Source organism: Sinocyclocheilus grahami, unplaced genomic scaffold (genome assembly GCF_001515645.1).
Source record: "Sinocyclocheilus grahami isolate Dianchi unplaced genomic scaffold, SAMN03320097.WGS_v1.1 scaffold620.1, whole genome shotgun sequence".
NCBI classification, from domain to species: domain Eukaryota; kingdom Metazoa; phylum Chordata; class Actinopteri; order Cypriniformes; family Cyprinidae; genus Sinocyclocheilus; species Sinocyclocheilus grahami.
In genome coordinates, this window is record NW_015505799.1 from 438,247 (window position 1) to 454,613 (window position 16,367).

The 16,367-nt window shown below is 37.0% G+C and overlaps 1 protein-coding gene across 1 annotated transcript in view; it reads left to right on the top strand.

Moving 5' to 3' along the window:
• Positions 1-2,181: 2,181 nt before the first annotated feature.
• LOC107557793 (potassium voltage-gated channel subfamily KQT member 3-like) overlaps positions 2,182-16,367 on the top strand; it is a 24,856-nt gene continuing 10,670 nt past the window's right edge. Inside the window, exons 1-2 of the mRNA XM_016241331.1 lie at positions 2,182-2,188; positions 3,054-3,342. Of these exons, the coding sequence (XP_016096817.1) occupies positions 2,182-2,188; positions 3,054-3,342 (296 nt within the window). The remainder of the gene's footprint in view (positions 2,189-3,053; positions 3,343-16,367) is intronic.

Below are 16,367 nucleotides of genomic sequence, written 5' to 3' on the forward strand. Positions count from 1 at the left end.
CCAAATGACCTAAATCAAATTCACAGACATGCCATTGTATGCACACAATGGAAAACCTTATCAACCTTAGTTAAGACAGCACGTGTACTGCAAAAACCTCTGTGTGCTGAATATTCTAATTTGCTCTTATGTGTGAGATTTGAAACCTAAGAAACTTAATTCTCAGAGAGAGTGTAAATCTCATTAATGATAAATGAAATCCTGAGAACTGCTTCACTGTGGGATTCTCCGTTTCAGTTTCAGTTTAGAGTGCTTTATTGCAATGTTTTCCAACCTTTTTGGTCTTTTGTACCTCCACATCTCCATTAGTAAGGCTCAAATGCTCCAATACCAAACCAGAAATGTATCCATATATAATATTATGCTGAATATCATTTGGCATTATCATTGATATCTTCAAAAAAAAAAATCATATTATGCTGAATATATATATATACTGTATATATATAGAGAGAGAGAGAACAACCTACAATTTCCTAAATTTTAAGGTCACTGCTTAGTCCTATTGGAAGTTATCCTAACAGAAGTAAAAGGGCAGTTTTTTAAGCATATTTCCTAAATTAAAGGGGTCATATGACGTTGCTAAAAAGAACATTATGTTGTGTATTTGATGTAATGCAATGTGTTTATGTGGTTTAAGGTAGAAAAAACCCACATTATTTTCCACATAATGTACATTATTGTTTTTCCTCTATGCCCCGTCTTTCTAAAATGCATTGATTTTTACAAAGCTCATCGTTCTGAAAAGCAAGGTGTGCTCTGATTGGCCAGCTATCCAGTGCATTGTGATTGGCTGAATACCTCAAGCATGTGACGGAAATGTTAAGCCCCTTACCATACTGTGATGCCGTGTCCCGGCGCGATTAGACAACACCAATAAAACCCATTACAAACGAGGCATTTGTTGCATCCAGTGGGGACAGAAATACTGATTATAATGGCTTATACTGTCTTTTTACGCGTTGCGTTGCGTATCGTGCCACGTAAACATAAAACCATGTCTGCATTTGTGATCGGAGAAACGACAAACAACAAGCGCTACACTACACTGCTCAAAACTCACGTTTGAATCATCAGTGGCAAATTCTTTAAATATAAAAAACATACTTACAGGCTGTGAGTCAGAAGCGCCAGACTGTCCTTGCAAAGTTGGAACTGCCCCACTTTATAGAAACAGCCTTTGTGCACAGACGCATTGTAGGCTACTCTGCAGGTTCAGGAAACAGTCCTCCATAAAATGTGCTGCACACATCTGAATATTTCAGTTGAACTGTTTTGGAACAGTGTTTTAAATATAACTTAACCACTGATTTCCTCTTTTGGAAGGCCAAACAAAGTAGTTTCGCTTTCACAACGAAACACACAGCATCACACATGGCGGGCTAGAGTGAGGAACGGCGGGCGGGCTAGAGAATGGCGCGGTCGGCAGATTCGACGAAGGAGCGGCCGGTGGGCTTGCAGCAACCACATGTGACAACCCCGGGCTGGACTCCGCTTTGTCCATGGTGAAAGCCGATCCGGCAATCCACAGCGCGAAGTTGATGTATTTCCTCAGCGACCAGCACGGATCAGCTCTAGGCATGACGAAGCGGATATCGTCCTCTTTTGGAAGGCCAAACAACGTAGTTTCGCTTTCACAACGAAACACACAGCGTCTTCACAACATGGCGGCGGCGGTGGCAGCAACAATAAAGTTACACCTTCTTTCTTTGCGTGAACATTTGGGCGGTGTTGTGCAAATCTTCCCACACAGTGACGTAGACATGTGGGGGCGTTTTTAAACGAGGCGTTTTAGGAGGGCGTGGACAAGTCTTAACTTTTATAAAGAATATCTTTGGGTTTGAGACTTTAGTCTTTGCAACTTTAGAGATCTTATCTATGCACGAACAGCTTGTAACACTCCAAAGAGAAAGGAATTTTTTTATTGCATCATATGACCCCTTTAATGTAATATATATCAATAGTGTGAATGGGATGAAAAGAGACAAGTAGAAAAAGCAGATTTACCAGATTTGCTCATTTTACCTCATATGTTGGCAGGTAGTGAAGGCGTTCTGTCTTTAAATTATATTTCCATATATTTCGCCCTTTTATTTTTTATGTGCACAAATACAAGGCATCTGCAGATTCCAGACTGTCATTACGAGACAGACTGAGCAGAGAGGGTTTCTGGGACAGGAGATGCTGGGTGAGAGAAGGAATTTACACAGCAAAGCAATGAGAACATTAAACTGGGATGGTTGTCACTGTAACCATCTGATGCTGAGTGTAGACTTATGTGCAGTTCCTGTACTGAGGGTTAGTATAGAATTCTTAAACTGACAACACCTACAAGTTTCTGAAAGTGAAAAAGAACAAGTCATATAATTTACAATGAGAGAACGTAAATTGACATTCCCAGAATTCCCTGTGACACTTCATTTAAAAACTTTTTTTAAAAGAACTGTTTCTTGTTAATTTTTTTCTTATCAGTTATGTACATTAGGATTATATGTCATGTTTTATGTTGATAAATTAATGTTTATTGCATTATTTTAGTGTCAAATGTATTACCATTATGGTGCTTAGTGCATGACACTGTGTGTACCTTCAATATGTTGGTATTAATCTCAGCTTGTGGAAAAGCTACTTATGATAAGCTTAAATCTACATGTGGTTTTCTCATTACCACCTTTGTTTTTCAGTGGTTGTCAGTATATTACAAAGGTTCATAACATAGTTCAGTCGGTTGGTATAAGTTAAAAAAAAAAGTATATTTATGTTAAATCCATAAAACTAATTATTATTATTATTATTATTACAGTGTATGTCTTGGTATTTTTTATTGTATGTCGTTATGTATATTGTGTAAAAAAAAAAAAGCCATTTGAACAGACGTAAGATCAATTAAGTTTTAGTCAAAGCCTCTAATAAATTTTAAATAATGAAGTCTGGACTACTTCCTCCAACAATTACATGGTAGCAGATTTGTAATCTGTACTCTTTTTTTACTCTATGCGATTTAACTTTCATCTTGGTACTCTATGTAGGCATTTATGTCAGTTGAAATGAAGGCTTGTTTTTTGTTTGCGCCGAGGACTCGCGCGAGCGGAAGAGCGCGCTGGCCGGAGTCCTGGAGCAGTGCGCGGGGCAGGAACGGGACGGTGCGCTGCTGCTCGTCGGCTCGGGCAGGGAACCTGACTTCAAACGGGGCTCGCAGAACATCGGTCTGCTCGCCAAGACGCCACTTGGCTACACACGTCCCGTGAAGAGGAATAATATCAGGAAGCGACGGATACAGAATCTCATCTACGACGTGCTCGAGAGACCACGAGGATGGGCGCTGCTGTACCACGCGTTTGTGTAAGTGAACCCAGATGCATTTCACACCAAGAAGCGCCCACACACAGAGGGAACAGCCCAGTTATTTATAAATTACAACAATTTAGTTCAATCCAATTGATTTGCACAGCCCTTTTCATTGTTCCAGCAGCGGCTTTACAGAGAATGCATCCCCATAAAACTCCCTGAGATTAATTATAAATGATAAATAAACCCAAAGAAGAGAGGAAATGAAATGCAAATACATGGAAATCTCATTTATGTGTTTACTCTTGGCTGGAACTGTTATATACAAACATGTAACCAAATACTCAAATTAGAGGAGCAAATGTCAAAGTCTAACAGTCATTCTAACATTCATTCTGAACACTAATCTGATTATTAAGGTTCTCCTTAATGGCCCCAGTTATGCATATTTACAGTTGTTGGACTATGTAGAGAAGGATAGCTGGTCTTTTAATGAGCAGGAAAGCAGTTGTTCGGAGTTTTGTGCTTTTGCATTGAGCACTTTGAAGTGTATAATGTGTTCCATTTTGTACCTTTTGTACCTTTATTTGACCCTCTAATTCTAACACTTTCTATTCTATTTTAATTCTACTTTATCTATATTTATCTTTTTTTAATTTTTTATTCTTTATTTAAAAAAAAAAACACTAGCTTTCTATTTTTTCCTATTCTATCTACTTGTTTTTCTTTGTTGAAACAGAGCACGACCTGCAGCTGAGTGACCAGAAATCAAAGCACTTATAGCTGTCTAGCAGCCGTTTGTGGTCGTATAACAGCGCCATATGCTCATTGCAGAGTCAGAGATACTGCCTGTGATCGTCGTAGCACTGAGATAAGAACGCTGTGTGCTACAATGAAGTAAAGAGGTCCAGACTCTGGTCTGTGGAGCTGTTTGTGGTCCTGATATCAGTACTTGTGGAGTGATTATACAGCATAGAAATCACATAAATTACTCTGGTCTGTGGAGCTGTCCGTGGTCCTGAGACCAGTACTTGTGGATTGATTATACAGCATAGAAAACACATAAATAACTCTGGTCTGTAGAGCTGTTTGTGGTCCTGATACCAGTACTTGTGGATTGATTATACAGCATGGAAAACACATAAATGACTCTGGTCTGTAGAGCTGTCCGTGGTCCTGATATGAGTACTTGTGGATCGATTATACAGCATAGAAAACACATAAATGACTCTACAAAGGCAAGATTATATGTTAATGCTGCTTAAAGGGATAGTTCACCCAAAAATGAAAATTTGATGTTTATCTGCTTACCCCCAGGGCATCCAAGATGTAGGTGACTTTGTTTCTTCAGTAGAACACAAACGAAGATTTTTAACTCAAACCATTGCAGTCTGTCAGTCCTGTAATGGAAGTGAATAGGAATCACGGCTTTGAGAGTAAAAAAAAAAACATACACAAACAAAACCAAATTAAACCCTGCGGCTCGTGACGATACACTGATGTGTAAAGACACGAAACGATCGGTCTGTGTAAGAAACTGAACAGTATTTATATCGTTTTTTTTTACCTCTGATGCACTACAATGTCTGAACTGTCCTGAGCGCGTCCTGAGAGCGTCCTCGACAGCCGGCGCGTGACGTGTTTTCTTCTTCTTCTTCTTGCTTTACGGCGGATCGCAGACTTATAAGTGCATTACCGCCACCTATCTCTCAAATGGACCATTGACACTCCTAATTGAGATTGTAGATAGAGTGTCAATGGTCCATTTGAGAGATAGGTGGCAGTAATGCACTTATAAGTCTGCGATCCGCCGTAAAGCAAGAAGAAGAAGAAGATGCGTCACGCACTGCGCTCAGGACAGAGGTAAAAAAAAAAACGATATAAATACTGTTCAGTTTCTTGCACAGACCGATCGTTTCGTGTCTTTACACATCAATGTATCGTCACGACCCACAGGGTTTAATGGGTTTGGTTTTGTTTGTGTATGTTTTTTTTACTCTCAAAGCTGTGATTCCCATTCACTTCCATTATAAGACTGACAGACTGCAACGGTTTGAGTTAAAAATCTTAATTTGTGTTCTACTGAAGAAACAAAGTCACCTATATCTTGGATACCCTGGGGGTAAGCATAAACATCACATTTTCATTTCTGGGTGAACTATCCGTTTAAATAGAAGATTGTTCTTTGTCAGGCATTAGAGTGCAGATGAACAACTTCCCTTGTAGCCCCAAGCTTGACACTAAACCTCTGTAGTCTACATACACACAAACACACATTATTCATGGCCATTTTCTGTCTACCACACTTAATGCCTCATGCAGGATGTGGATCATACAGTATCTGCAACTCAGCACAGCTTTTCCCCAGTGTGTGTGGTTTCTCTGACTGTATCAGGGCTTTTAACCAGGCCTTTGTATCATGCGAGGTTAGTCCACACCATATTAATGTGAATAATTGATTAAAAAACTCTTTATGTGCTGAAAAGTTGATCCCAGCATTGCTGGTATAGTCTCTTTAGAGCAAAACAAAAACATCTGCAATAATAATAAAAGGGAAAAAATGGTGCAAAATTTATTTAAAGATATATATATATATATATATACGTACAATAAATATATATAATGCAATAAAATAGGTTTTGGAATAATTATTCAAATCTTATGCCATAGCATAATATATATTTATCGTACATAATAGAAGTAAAAATGTGTGTGTGTGTGTGTGTGTGTATATATATATATATATGTATTTAAAAGTTATTTCATTATGTAATAGTCTGTATTTAGTGTTTCTGTCTAATATGTATATATTCATATATAGCTTTAAATATTGTATTTAATTTCTATATTTTTAATTGTGTAGTATATATTTATAGTAAATATATATACTGTATTTAAAGAAAGGAGATTTACTTTTTGTATATATTAATTGATGTTTTAGATAATTAATCATTTGATCTTCAGGCTGCACCTCTAGAGGCGTAATTAGCCGTATTGCAGGATGGGTGAGCCAACTATTGGTAACTTCCTCTAGATAATTGCCTCAGTTGTTCCCATAGTGATGGGGTGCTTGTGGAGTATCCGCTGATATGAGAAAAACATATCTGACCAGCACATTTTTTATGTCTCTGTGTGATATGTAAGCTGAAATTGTCAAAGCCAAATTGTCTCTGACAAGACAAACTTGATTTAAACTTACTTAGAAAATAAATAAATGTGATGGGGAGTTGTGTAGTGAATAAAATAGAGAATAGAATAGGGTTTGTAAATGCCTTGTTAATATATTGATATAATAATGGTGGTATGGGATCAGCAGATTTGCTTAGCTCAGTGAAAAAGATGGTTTGGATTTCATATGTCCATTATACTTGCTCTTTAAAATTTGACAGGATGTGTCTGATTTTCAGCATCGAGTTCTCACTTTGCCTTTGGCAATCGATTAGTGACCACCACGTACAACAGGGAATTGTAAAGCAGGGGTCTCCAACCTTTTTGTGTGAGGGCTCCCTGAAGGGATAAAATATTCTCAAGGGCTACTTGTTTGATATACTCCAATACATATATATATATATATATATATATATATATTAGGGCTGGGAGATATATCTCAAATATTTTTTGTTTTAACAGTCAAACACACAATAAAAATTAAACAAATATCTAATTTCTAATGTTTTATATGCAGATTAAATAGGTCTTAAAGGCAGAGTGAGTGATTTCTGGTAGCCAGTGTTGATATTTGAAATCACCAAAACAAACACGCCCCTACCCCAAAAGGGTCTTGCCCCTATTTTGATATGTACGCAACCCAGGCAACGATTAGTTCTGTGAAACAAAGCAAAACCAATGATACACCGTGTCTACGGACGTGAGCGGCGCGGCGCAACAAATCTAAATCTAAAACAAGTTCTATTTATGACGTGCTGACACAAATTTCAAATGGTTTTCAACGGTCGTTTGATCGCGTCCAGTGTAGGCAGACTTTAGCTGTTGTAGACACGGTGTTACTCACCTATCGATAAGAAACAAAGCAAACTCGGCGTCCGATCGCAGGCCTCCGCTCCTTGACTTCTATCCAGCGCTGGAAAGCTGATCCAATGTTTACACGGGTCCTACTTCTTGCCTTATCGTTCCGCAGACGTTTTCCTCTTTTGTTTTTTATCCGCCATCTCTATCTTTCTGTCGCTCAGCTCGGCTAATGTCCGTCCCATGCAATCTCTTGCATGAGACGCGAGTGCAGCAGTCATATTTGTCCATCTAAAAATGCTCTTATTATACGTTCTGTGTGAATGGCTTGGTTTCGGTTTTAACCTAATCAAGATCTTCTCCGCATTGAGCTTCTATATTTCTAAAATATTTTGAATGCATAAGGCAGCAACTGCGCGTCTCGTGGGCTAGACTAACAAAACATTAAAATGCAACGTCACTTACATCATCATCACCGCATCTCGTGCTCCTTATTGCTTATTTTAAATTCGACTAATATTCACTTTTTCAATTCACAATCTCCTCATCACAGGCAGGCACAGCACTGAATTCAGCATGTGTTCGTGTTTGTGTGTGCTGTCTGCGTATTCCCCTCTAATATCTTGATATCTTGCATTTTATGCAAAAATGCATTTTATTTTTCCCTAATTTCTGTGTTTTCCATTTGCTTTCTCATGAATTCCGTGTTTTATGATTCAGTACAAATTTATCATAAAAAATGGTGTCTAGTGAAATGAATTAATACAACTTTAACAATTTAACCAATCTTTTAAAATGTAATCAAATGTAAATCAATTTACAACAAAACATTGTGTTTTTATTTTATTTTATCAGACATGATGCTGCACAACAGAACTGTATAAATTAATAATAATAAAAAATAACTTGGTTGTATGATATTCCTTAAAAATAATAATATTATTATTACTTTGAGAATTGCATTGTAGTATACAGTAGTAATATATTCAATCATATCATTTCAAGTTAAACCGGACTTTTATTTTGACGGTTTGTCGTGAAGGTCTTTCTGCAACGTCACTTACATCATCATCACCGCATCTCGTGCTCCTTATTGCTTATTTTAAATTCGACTAATATTCACTTTTTCAATTCACAATCTCCTCATCACAGGCAGGCACAGCACTGAATTCAGCATGTGTTCGTGTTTGTGTGTGCTGTCTGCGTATTCCCCTCTAATATCTTGATATCTTGCATTTTATGCAAAAATGCATTTTATTTTTCCCTAATTTCTGTGTTTTCCATTTGCTTTCTCATGAATTCCGTGTTTTATGATTCAGTACAAATTTATCATAAAAAATGGTGTCTAGTGAAATGAATTAATACAACTTTAACAATTTAACCAATCTTTTAAAATGTAATCAAATGAAAATCAATTTACAACAAAACATTGCATTTTTGTTTTTTTATTTTATTTTGTCAGACATGATGCTGCACAACAGAACTGTATAAATTAATAATAAAAAAATAACTTGATTGTATGATATCCCTTAAAAATAATAATAGTATTATTACTTTGAGAATTGCATTGTAGTATACAGTAGTAATATATTCAATCATATCATTTCAAGTTAAACCGGACTTTTATTTTGACGGTTTGTCGTGAAGGTCTTTCCGTTTTAGTTTCAGTGTGTATTTGACGGTATTTTTTCTGTTTGCTGTAGAAAGCTATGAAACTGCATAAAGCTGGTGAAGTGACTCTCAGAGCAGCTCTGAAGATGAAGTGCATGTGTTCATGTCCTCATATATTGAGACGCAGATGCTGAAAACACCACGAGTCACGTGTTTGAGTTTGTGTATCAGATGAAACTACTCCACGGCATCCACACAGACACACAGAACATGCAGACGGGCACCACGTTGGTGACCACTGTTGTAAAGCATTTCTCAGAATGCAGGACTGATCTAAATCTCAGGAAAGAACATCCCTCTTTTCTTGAACACACAGGAGATTGGAGATTTAGCTTGTATAAGATGTCAGGTTGACGCATAAGACTGATTTACTCTGAAGATTAAGACGGTGACGTTAGTGTTGTGAAGAGTCGCTGGCTTAATTAAACTTTCCATGTGCTTCATTAAATGAGTTTTGGGAAAGGTGTCAGGTCATGTATAAATAATGGTTGAAGCAGGCTACGTAAGTCAGGGCAATGATGATTAAATGAAACCACACCTTAGATATTTAAAGTCAAAACCTTCAGCCAGGACTGAGTTGTAGGGTCTGATCATAGCTTGTGGGTAACAGGGGCCAATGCCACTGACTGCACTCTTGACTAGAAACTCTAAGTGGAATTTGATACCGGCAGCTAAATCACACCAACACAGGGAGCTCAGCAAATACATAACGTGAGAATTCATGGAGGTTGAATATGACAAGCTGCAGCGTTTCCGAATGGGATGGTGGTAGCAGCTTAATGGTTAAAGATCTGAGCTAGTAATCTGAAGGTTGATGTGGTGATTCATAAAGTGGAGAGCTACTGGGATCCTCCATCACAATTTCGCCCTTGAGCAAAGCACTTCACCTCGGGTTGCTCTGGGCGGGCTGTTCCTGTCATAAATATATTGTTAAGTTGCTTTGGGTAGGAAATGTCAGCTGAATGTCTAATAAAATATCATGCTGGATGGATTCAAGAGGGCCAATGAGGAGTGAGTTGCAGTAAACCAGTCTAGTAGTGGGTGGTTGCCGCAATGCAACGATAACTAAAGGTCAACTGGACTTCTAGGACAATGTCCAGGGTTTGTCCTCAAATGGTGGTGATGACGGTGTGACCTTCAACCTATAGAGAGAAAGAGGGCATGTGGGGGAGGTTGTGACTGGTTCAGAGAGGAGCTCAGTGTCTTTCCAGTTTCACTGCTGATTAATGTTGATTCATAGCTTTCTACAGCAAACAGAACCCTCCACTCCTATTCCACATGGAGGTGATCCCACCTAATCCATTCTCTCCATTGATCCAGCCGTTATCCATAATTAGAATTTTAAAAAAAGTTGCCAACCATCACCAGCGTTTTTGATCATTTTCACAAAATTTTGATGGCGTCCAGAATACTTTGTTGTATGAATAGCTGAACATGCAATATGTCAAAAGAAAGAACAGAGCTTCTGCTTTTAAACAAACAAACAGCAATATTTTGAACAAAAAGGTGAGAAAATTGTGTTTTTGTAAAAGACTAAATCTGAATCGGATTCAGAATGATGATCAAAGCACAGATGGAGTTTTTATTTATATTCTGTTTAATGCTTGACGATCGCATTGTTTTGTTTATGCATTTGCTCACAGTATGAAATGTCTTGTTTCTGCTGCTACTTCACCATGGTTTGATCCAGGGATTCAATACTCTTTCAGAAGATGTGTCATAGTGCCTTCTACCATATAACAGTGAAAACAAATATTCCGTAAATGGTGGCAAAGTGTTTTCTTATAAATGACGGAAAATTCTGTCCGTGGCAGGAAAAGTGTTAAAGATCTTTCTGCCTCCTAAATACGGTAGCTCAGAATAGTTGGCTACTTTTTGTTGAAGTGCAGCTAACTACTTTTTGTAAGAGTATTGTACAGTGAACTTCTCAAACTGCTCCTAATTTACTACTATTATTTTTTTGACTGTACTAAAGCATAAAAATACCATAATATGTTTGCAGATATTTAGGAAACATGCTAAGTTCACATACTCGTTCGTTTCTCTGAAAAACAATGCTACAGCTAGTTATTCTACTTTGGAATGTGCGTTCCGTGTCAGAATGTCTGTTTTTGTTATGGTTTGTGTGATTCCGCCCATTGAAAAAAAAGCCAGCAAACAAACTGGGTCAGAGATCGATTCTACCTGACCTAAAAAGCCTTGGCATCCAACTAAAAAGCTCCATGTCCAGAGCCATATTAAAATGCGGATAAATCAACTCATCAACTTACAGTTTAAGGCTCGTTGCTTTCCATTGTTAATTGCACTCATTCCTGTTGCAAGTCCTCAATCTGGAAACCTGTGTGAGCATCGAATCTGAGGAGGAGCAGACAGGAGAAACAGCTCTCTCCAATATTTTGAATTTGGCCTGCAGTACCCATTTTAACTGCTAGCTGTCAATATTACATGCTGCACCTTTAAGCTTCTCTTTTAAAAAGTAGTTTTCTACAACATCTTTTTAAATGCATAAATATGAAATTATTTTATTTTATTTATGATAGATAGATATATAGATAGATAGATATATAGATAGATAGATAGATTGCTCACAGTATGAAATGTCTTGTTTCTGCTGCTTCTTCACCATGGTTTGATCCAGGGATTCAATACTCTTTCAGAAGATGTGTCATAGTGCCTTCTACCATATAACAGTGAAAACAAATATTCTAGGGTATTTTGGCTGGTTACTAGATGTATAGGTTATTCTTGTTGTTAGGATGTTCTAGTTAGTTTCTAGGCGTTGCTAAGCTATTCTATTCTAGCTGGTTCTGGCCTCAGATCAGCTAAGCATAATGAGCTCAATTCAAAGAAAAATTAGTTTTCTTACATTTGCAACAGGTGATGCAGTGACTTCAGTTTCATAAATAGGCATTGGTAGGGTCTTTTGATTGGTTACTTGACCTTTCTAGGGTATTCTAGCTAGGATGTTTTAGGTAGTTGCCTGGCATTTCTAGGGTATTTTGGCTGGTTACTAGATGTATAGGTTATTCTTGTTGTTAGGATGTTCTAGTTAGTTTCTAGGCGTTGCTAAGCTATTCTATTCTAGCTGGTTCTGGCCTCAGATCAGCTAACCATAATGAGCTCAATTCAAAGAAAAATTAGTTTTCTTACATTTGCAACAGGTGATGCAGTGACTTCAGTTTCCTTTTGCCTAAGCAGCAGTTTTACAGTGGGATAAAACTGGAAACTAACGGCAGTATCACCTCACACATTTGCAGAAGGTGCAAAGTCTCTTCCTCCCTAAACTGCATTACAGAGCATTCTGGGGCCACATGGTGTTTCCTCACCTCTAGTTGGCCTCCTCTGCGTGTGTGTGTGTGTGTGTGAGAGCGTGACCTTCGCAGTCAGATAAAAGGTTAAAGGTTTTTTTTCTCAGAGTTAGAGAAAATCCATTTATGTCATGTATGTACAACTCTAGGCCAATGTACTCTGTCTCTGTCTCTTTCTTTAACACACACACACTCACTTGCAATGTGGAGGTGCAAATATGTTTGTGTGAGCGCATGTGCGGTGTGTGTGCGCTCTCTGCAGTTCTGTAATTCACAGATCATTTTATCACGGCAGGTTGTTGTTTTACTGAGTGAGAATGGAATTGGCGTGCTGTCAGAGTGGGAAACCCCTCTGTATGTGTGTGTGTGTTCAGATATGTGCCAACAAAATAATGTGTTCTTCTTTTTGCTTAGCAAACTTGTTTGACAAACTGAATTAAAGTTGCTGGAGAAAGTGGTTAGCTCATGAGACATCTGCACATCTGAGTTTAAATCTAACATTTCTCATTCACATTCCCTACTTTTCTTCCCATGATTTAACATCCTTCTATCTTCTGTACCTATAAATAAAAGTGACAAGAATCCACAAAAAGGTGCACATAACAAGATTGAATTGTGGCTTTTACAAGTAATTTGGTTTGTAAGCAAACATTGGTGTCTTGTGGAGACAGAATCTCACTATAATATGTGAGTAGAGGCGAGTAAATGTTGCCTGAAGCAAGGAGCGTTTATTTGTGTGTGTTACTCCACTCACATATTCCAGTCCTCATGTCATGTTGTCTATAGTTTGTTTTCATTAGCCAGACATTTCCAATAAAAGAGGCCAAGAATTAAATGGCAGTTTGCTGATAAATTCTTTAGCCTGTATGATAAGTGTATTATTAATATTTATTGCAAAATGGTTAAAAGGATAGCGTTTGCAGTACAGTACCAGCAGTTGGATTTAAAATGAAATGAAATTCAAAGAAATTCATGTTTTTCATAATTTGTTATTCATTTTTTATATGAATCACACATTAAAGGGATAGTTCACCCAAAATGTAAATTTAAAAAAAAAATCTGTAATCATTTACCCTCAAATCGTTGTAAACCTGCATGACTTGCTTTCTTTTGTGGAACATAAAAGGTATGTTGAAAGTCAGTGGTGTCCAAACAACATTGATTTTTATTGAATGGGAAAAACATTTTCAAAACATTTTATTATATATTCAACATATGGAGTATTTTCTGAAACTATAGATTATATTAATGAATGTTTGAAATTTGAGAGAATTTCTAGATGTAATTTTGATATATAAAATTATATTAATAATATTTTAGTAAATGTTGGAAACCATAAACAGAACATATGAAGTTCTGAACATGAAGTTATTAACTATTTGTTGTTTTATCAAACTAATTAAATTCTGCTCTTGTGTAACTGTGTTGAACTTCTTTGAATTGCAGTTAAGTAAATTCAGCATGCTGTGGGGTGTGGCCAATTCAGTTCAAATTCTAGATAATGTATTTAAAGGGAACCAATTCTTAAAGGGATAGTTCACTGAAAAAATTCTCCCATCATTTACTCACCCTCATGTCATTTCAAACCTGAGTATTCCTTTACATGTTGACGTTTGCCCAACCCTGGTGCCTGTTAATGTTTAGTTAATGCAGAAAGCAAACTCCTAAAGATGCACCAATAGAGTAGAAGTAGAAGTAGGTGCTCTCTGTACAGGTGAACGTAACCTGCTGAATACAGAATTAGTTTGAAGCGTTTGAAGGGAAGCATAAAATGATCTACCACTGATTGATCTTGCTGAGTTTAATGAGGCCATGAGCACCGGCTCTGCCATCCACACACACACACACACACACATCTGCCTGAGTCAGGCATGTCTGGGTAAAAGAGTCTCCAAATGTACTGGACAAGCAACCAGGTCCAATTCCCTCAAGCTCCAAATCTTTGCCTACTCTGACAGAATGACTTGCAATAAGTGAAATGCTGCTTGTTATGTGAAGGAAGTGGTCATTCAGCAGACCTTTTTATCCAAAGCAGCTTACGGTACATTTATTACAGAGACAATCTCCCTGGTGCCTTGCTCAAAAGCACAACAGTGATTGCTCACGAGTCATTCCGCTTTCTGTCTCTAAGTTTTATGTGGCATCACCTTTCTAAAGAAGTTCTGTTGCTGTAAAGTACTGGTGAAGTAGTGGATATGGTCAAAAGTGAGCAGCTTGACGTAAGGCCTTCAGGGGCTTCCTTCCTGTTTGGAGCTCTTTATTAGATCTGTTCTGTATTAGATCTGTGCGTTTCTTCCATATATTTAAGCTAAAAGCTCTGCCAAATCATATTCTAATCTTATTCTAGTTTTGCTTCAGGACATTATGCCTAGTTCAGTATTCTGTGTTAGACATCAGTGGCTAAACAAGATATGGGCAAAAACATCTTTAAAATCAAATATTAGTTCATTAATTGTCTGAATATTACACAGCCCTGCATCTTGAAAAAAGCCTAGTATTACCTAATTTGATAATGCTGAGTTCAATTTAATTACTGAGTGTAATTTAATGGGATAATATAAGATGTTCACCTTACAAATGGTTGTTGAAAGTGAAAATGCTATGAAATGCATTATATTTCATGAAAAAGTGTGACGGGCAAGAGCAATATTTTTGGAATCGGTACTCCCAAAATTAGTAGGAAACAAGTATTGGTTTTCATTCAGCAAATTTGATGCAGGCTGATGTTATTTATGTTTATGTTTATGAATATTATGCAAAATTATTACAATATTGGCAGGATAGGTAATTGATTATTTAATGCTCTTGGTAGACAATAATTGATCTCACAAACGATGCTTATTATAACTGCAAGTGAACACATTTAATTGGATAATATGTAGTAGTAGTAGTTTATGTTGTATTTTATTTTACCTTGCATAGTTTTGTTCTTAGTTTTCAAGAGCGAGGGCAAGTCATGCAACCTGTCCAACTGTGTACATTATATGGTTAGGTGCAGTTTATTATTTGGATTTAACATTGTTTTAGAGTTGAGTAGTAACATGTAAAGTGTATTAATAGTTGTGAATCAAGTGTTCGCTGAAGAGTTTGTCTTTAGATGTTTCTTGAAACAGGCAGATATGTCCACTTTTAAAAACTGTTCTTGTTAATGTGTTTTTCCCAACAGATGTGTTTTATAGAGCAGAAAATGGATTTAATTTGATTTAAAAACAGCATCTTTCAGTGTATCTCTGTCTTTTTCCTCTCTCTCTATTTGCTATGGCAGCTTTACTGCCTCCTCAAGCACACAGTCATGTGACATGTTTCCAAGGTAACATCGCCTTGTGTAGCGGAGGAGGGCTACTCAACTGTCTGCCGTTGATACACACTTCCAGCATATTTACACCACTCAGCCTCCTCACCACACAGATACACACTTTTTAAGCAGTTGCTGTGCAATCAACAGCAAACAAAAATAAGGGAATAAGTGTCAGTGTGTGTGTGTGTGTGTGTGTGTGTGTGTGTGTATGTGAGCGTTCATGCTGATCATGTGTGTAATAGTGAGTGCATGTATTTTATTTCCTATGCATGACACAGGGATGTGCTCCACAGTTTCTGTTGCTCAGCAACTGTCCCAAATTAGGGCCACAGTTAAAAGTGAACAAATAGATTATGCCTACACAGGAAGACTGTGAATTACTTTATATTTTATATAGTACTATATATAATTTTTTATTTTATTTATAATTTTTTATTTTAAATTATTTTATATAATATTTTACCAGCTAAATGGAACAAATGGATTGTGTGTGTGTGTGTATGTATACAGGTGCATCTCAATAAATTAGAATGTTGTGGAAAAGTTCATTTATTTCAGTAATTCAACTCAAATTGTGAAACTTGTGTATTAAATAAATTCAATGCACACAGACTGAAGTAGTTTTAGTCTTTGGTTCTTTTAATTGTGATGATTTTGGCTCACGTTTAACAAAAACCCACCAATTCTCAACAAATTAGAATACTTTAAAAGACCAATAAAAAAATTCACTTCATTTTTAGTGAATTGTTGGCCTTTTGGAAAGTATGTTCATTTACTGTACATGTACTCAATACTTGGTAGGGGCTCCTTTTGCTTTAATTACTGCCTCAATTCGG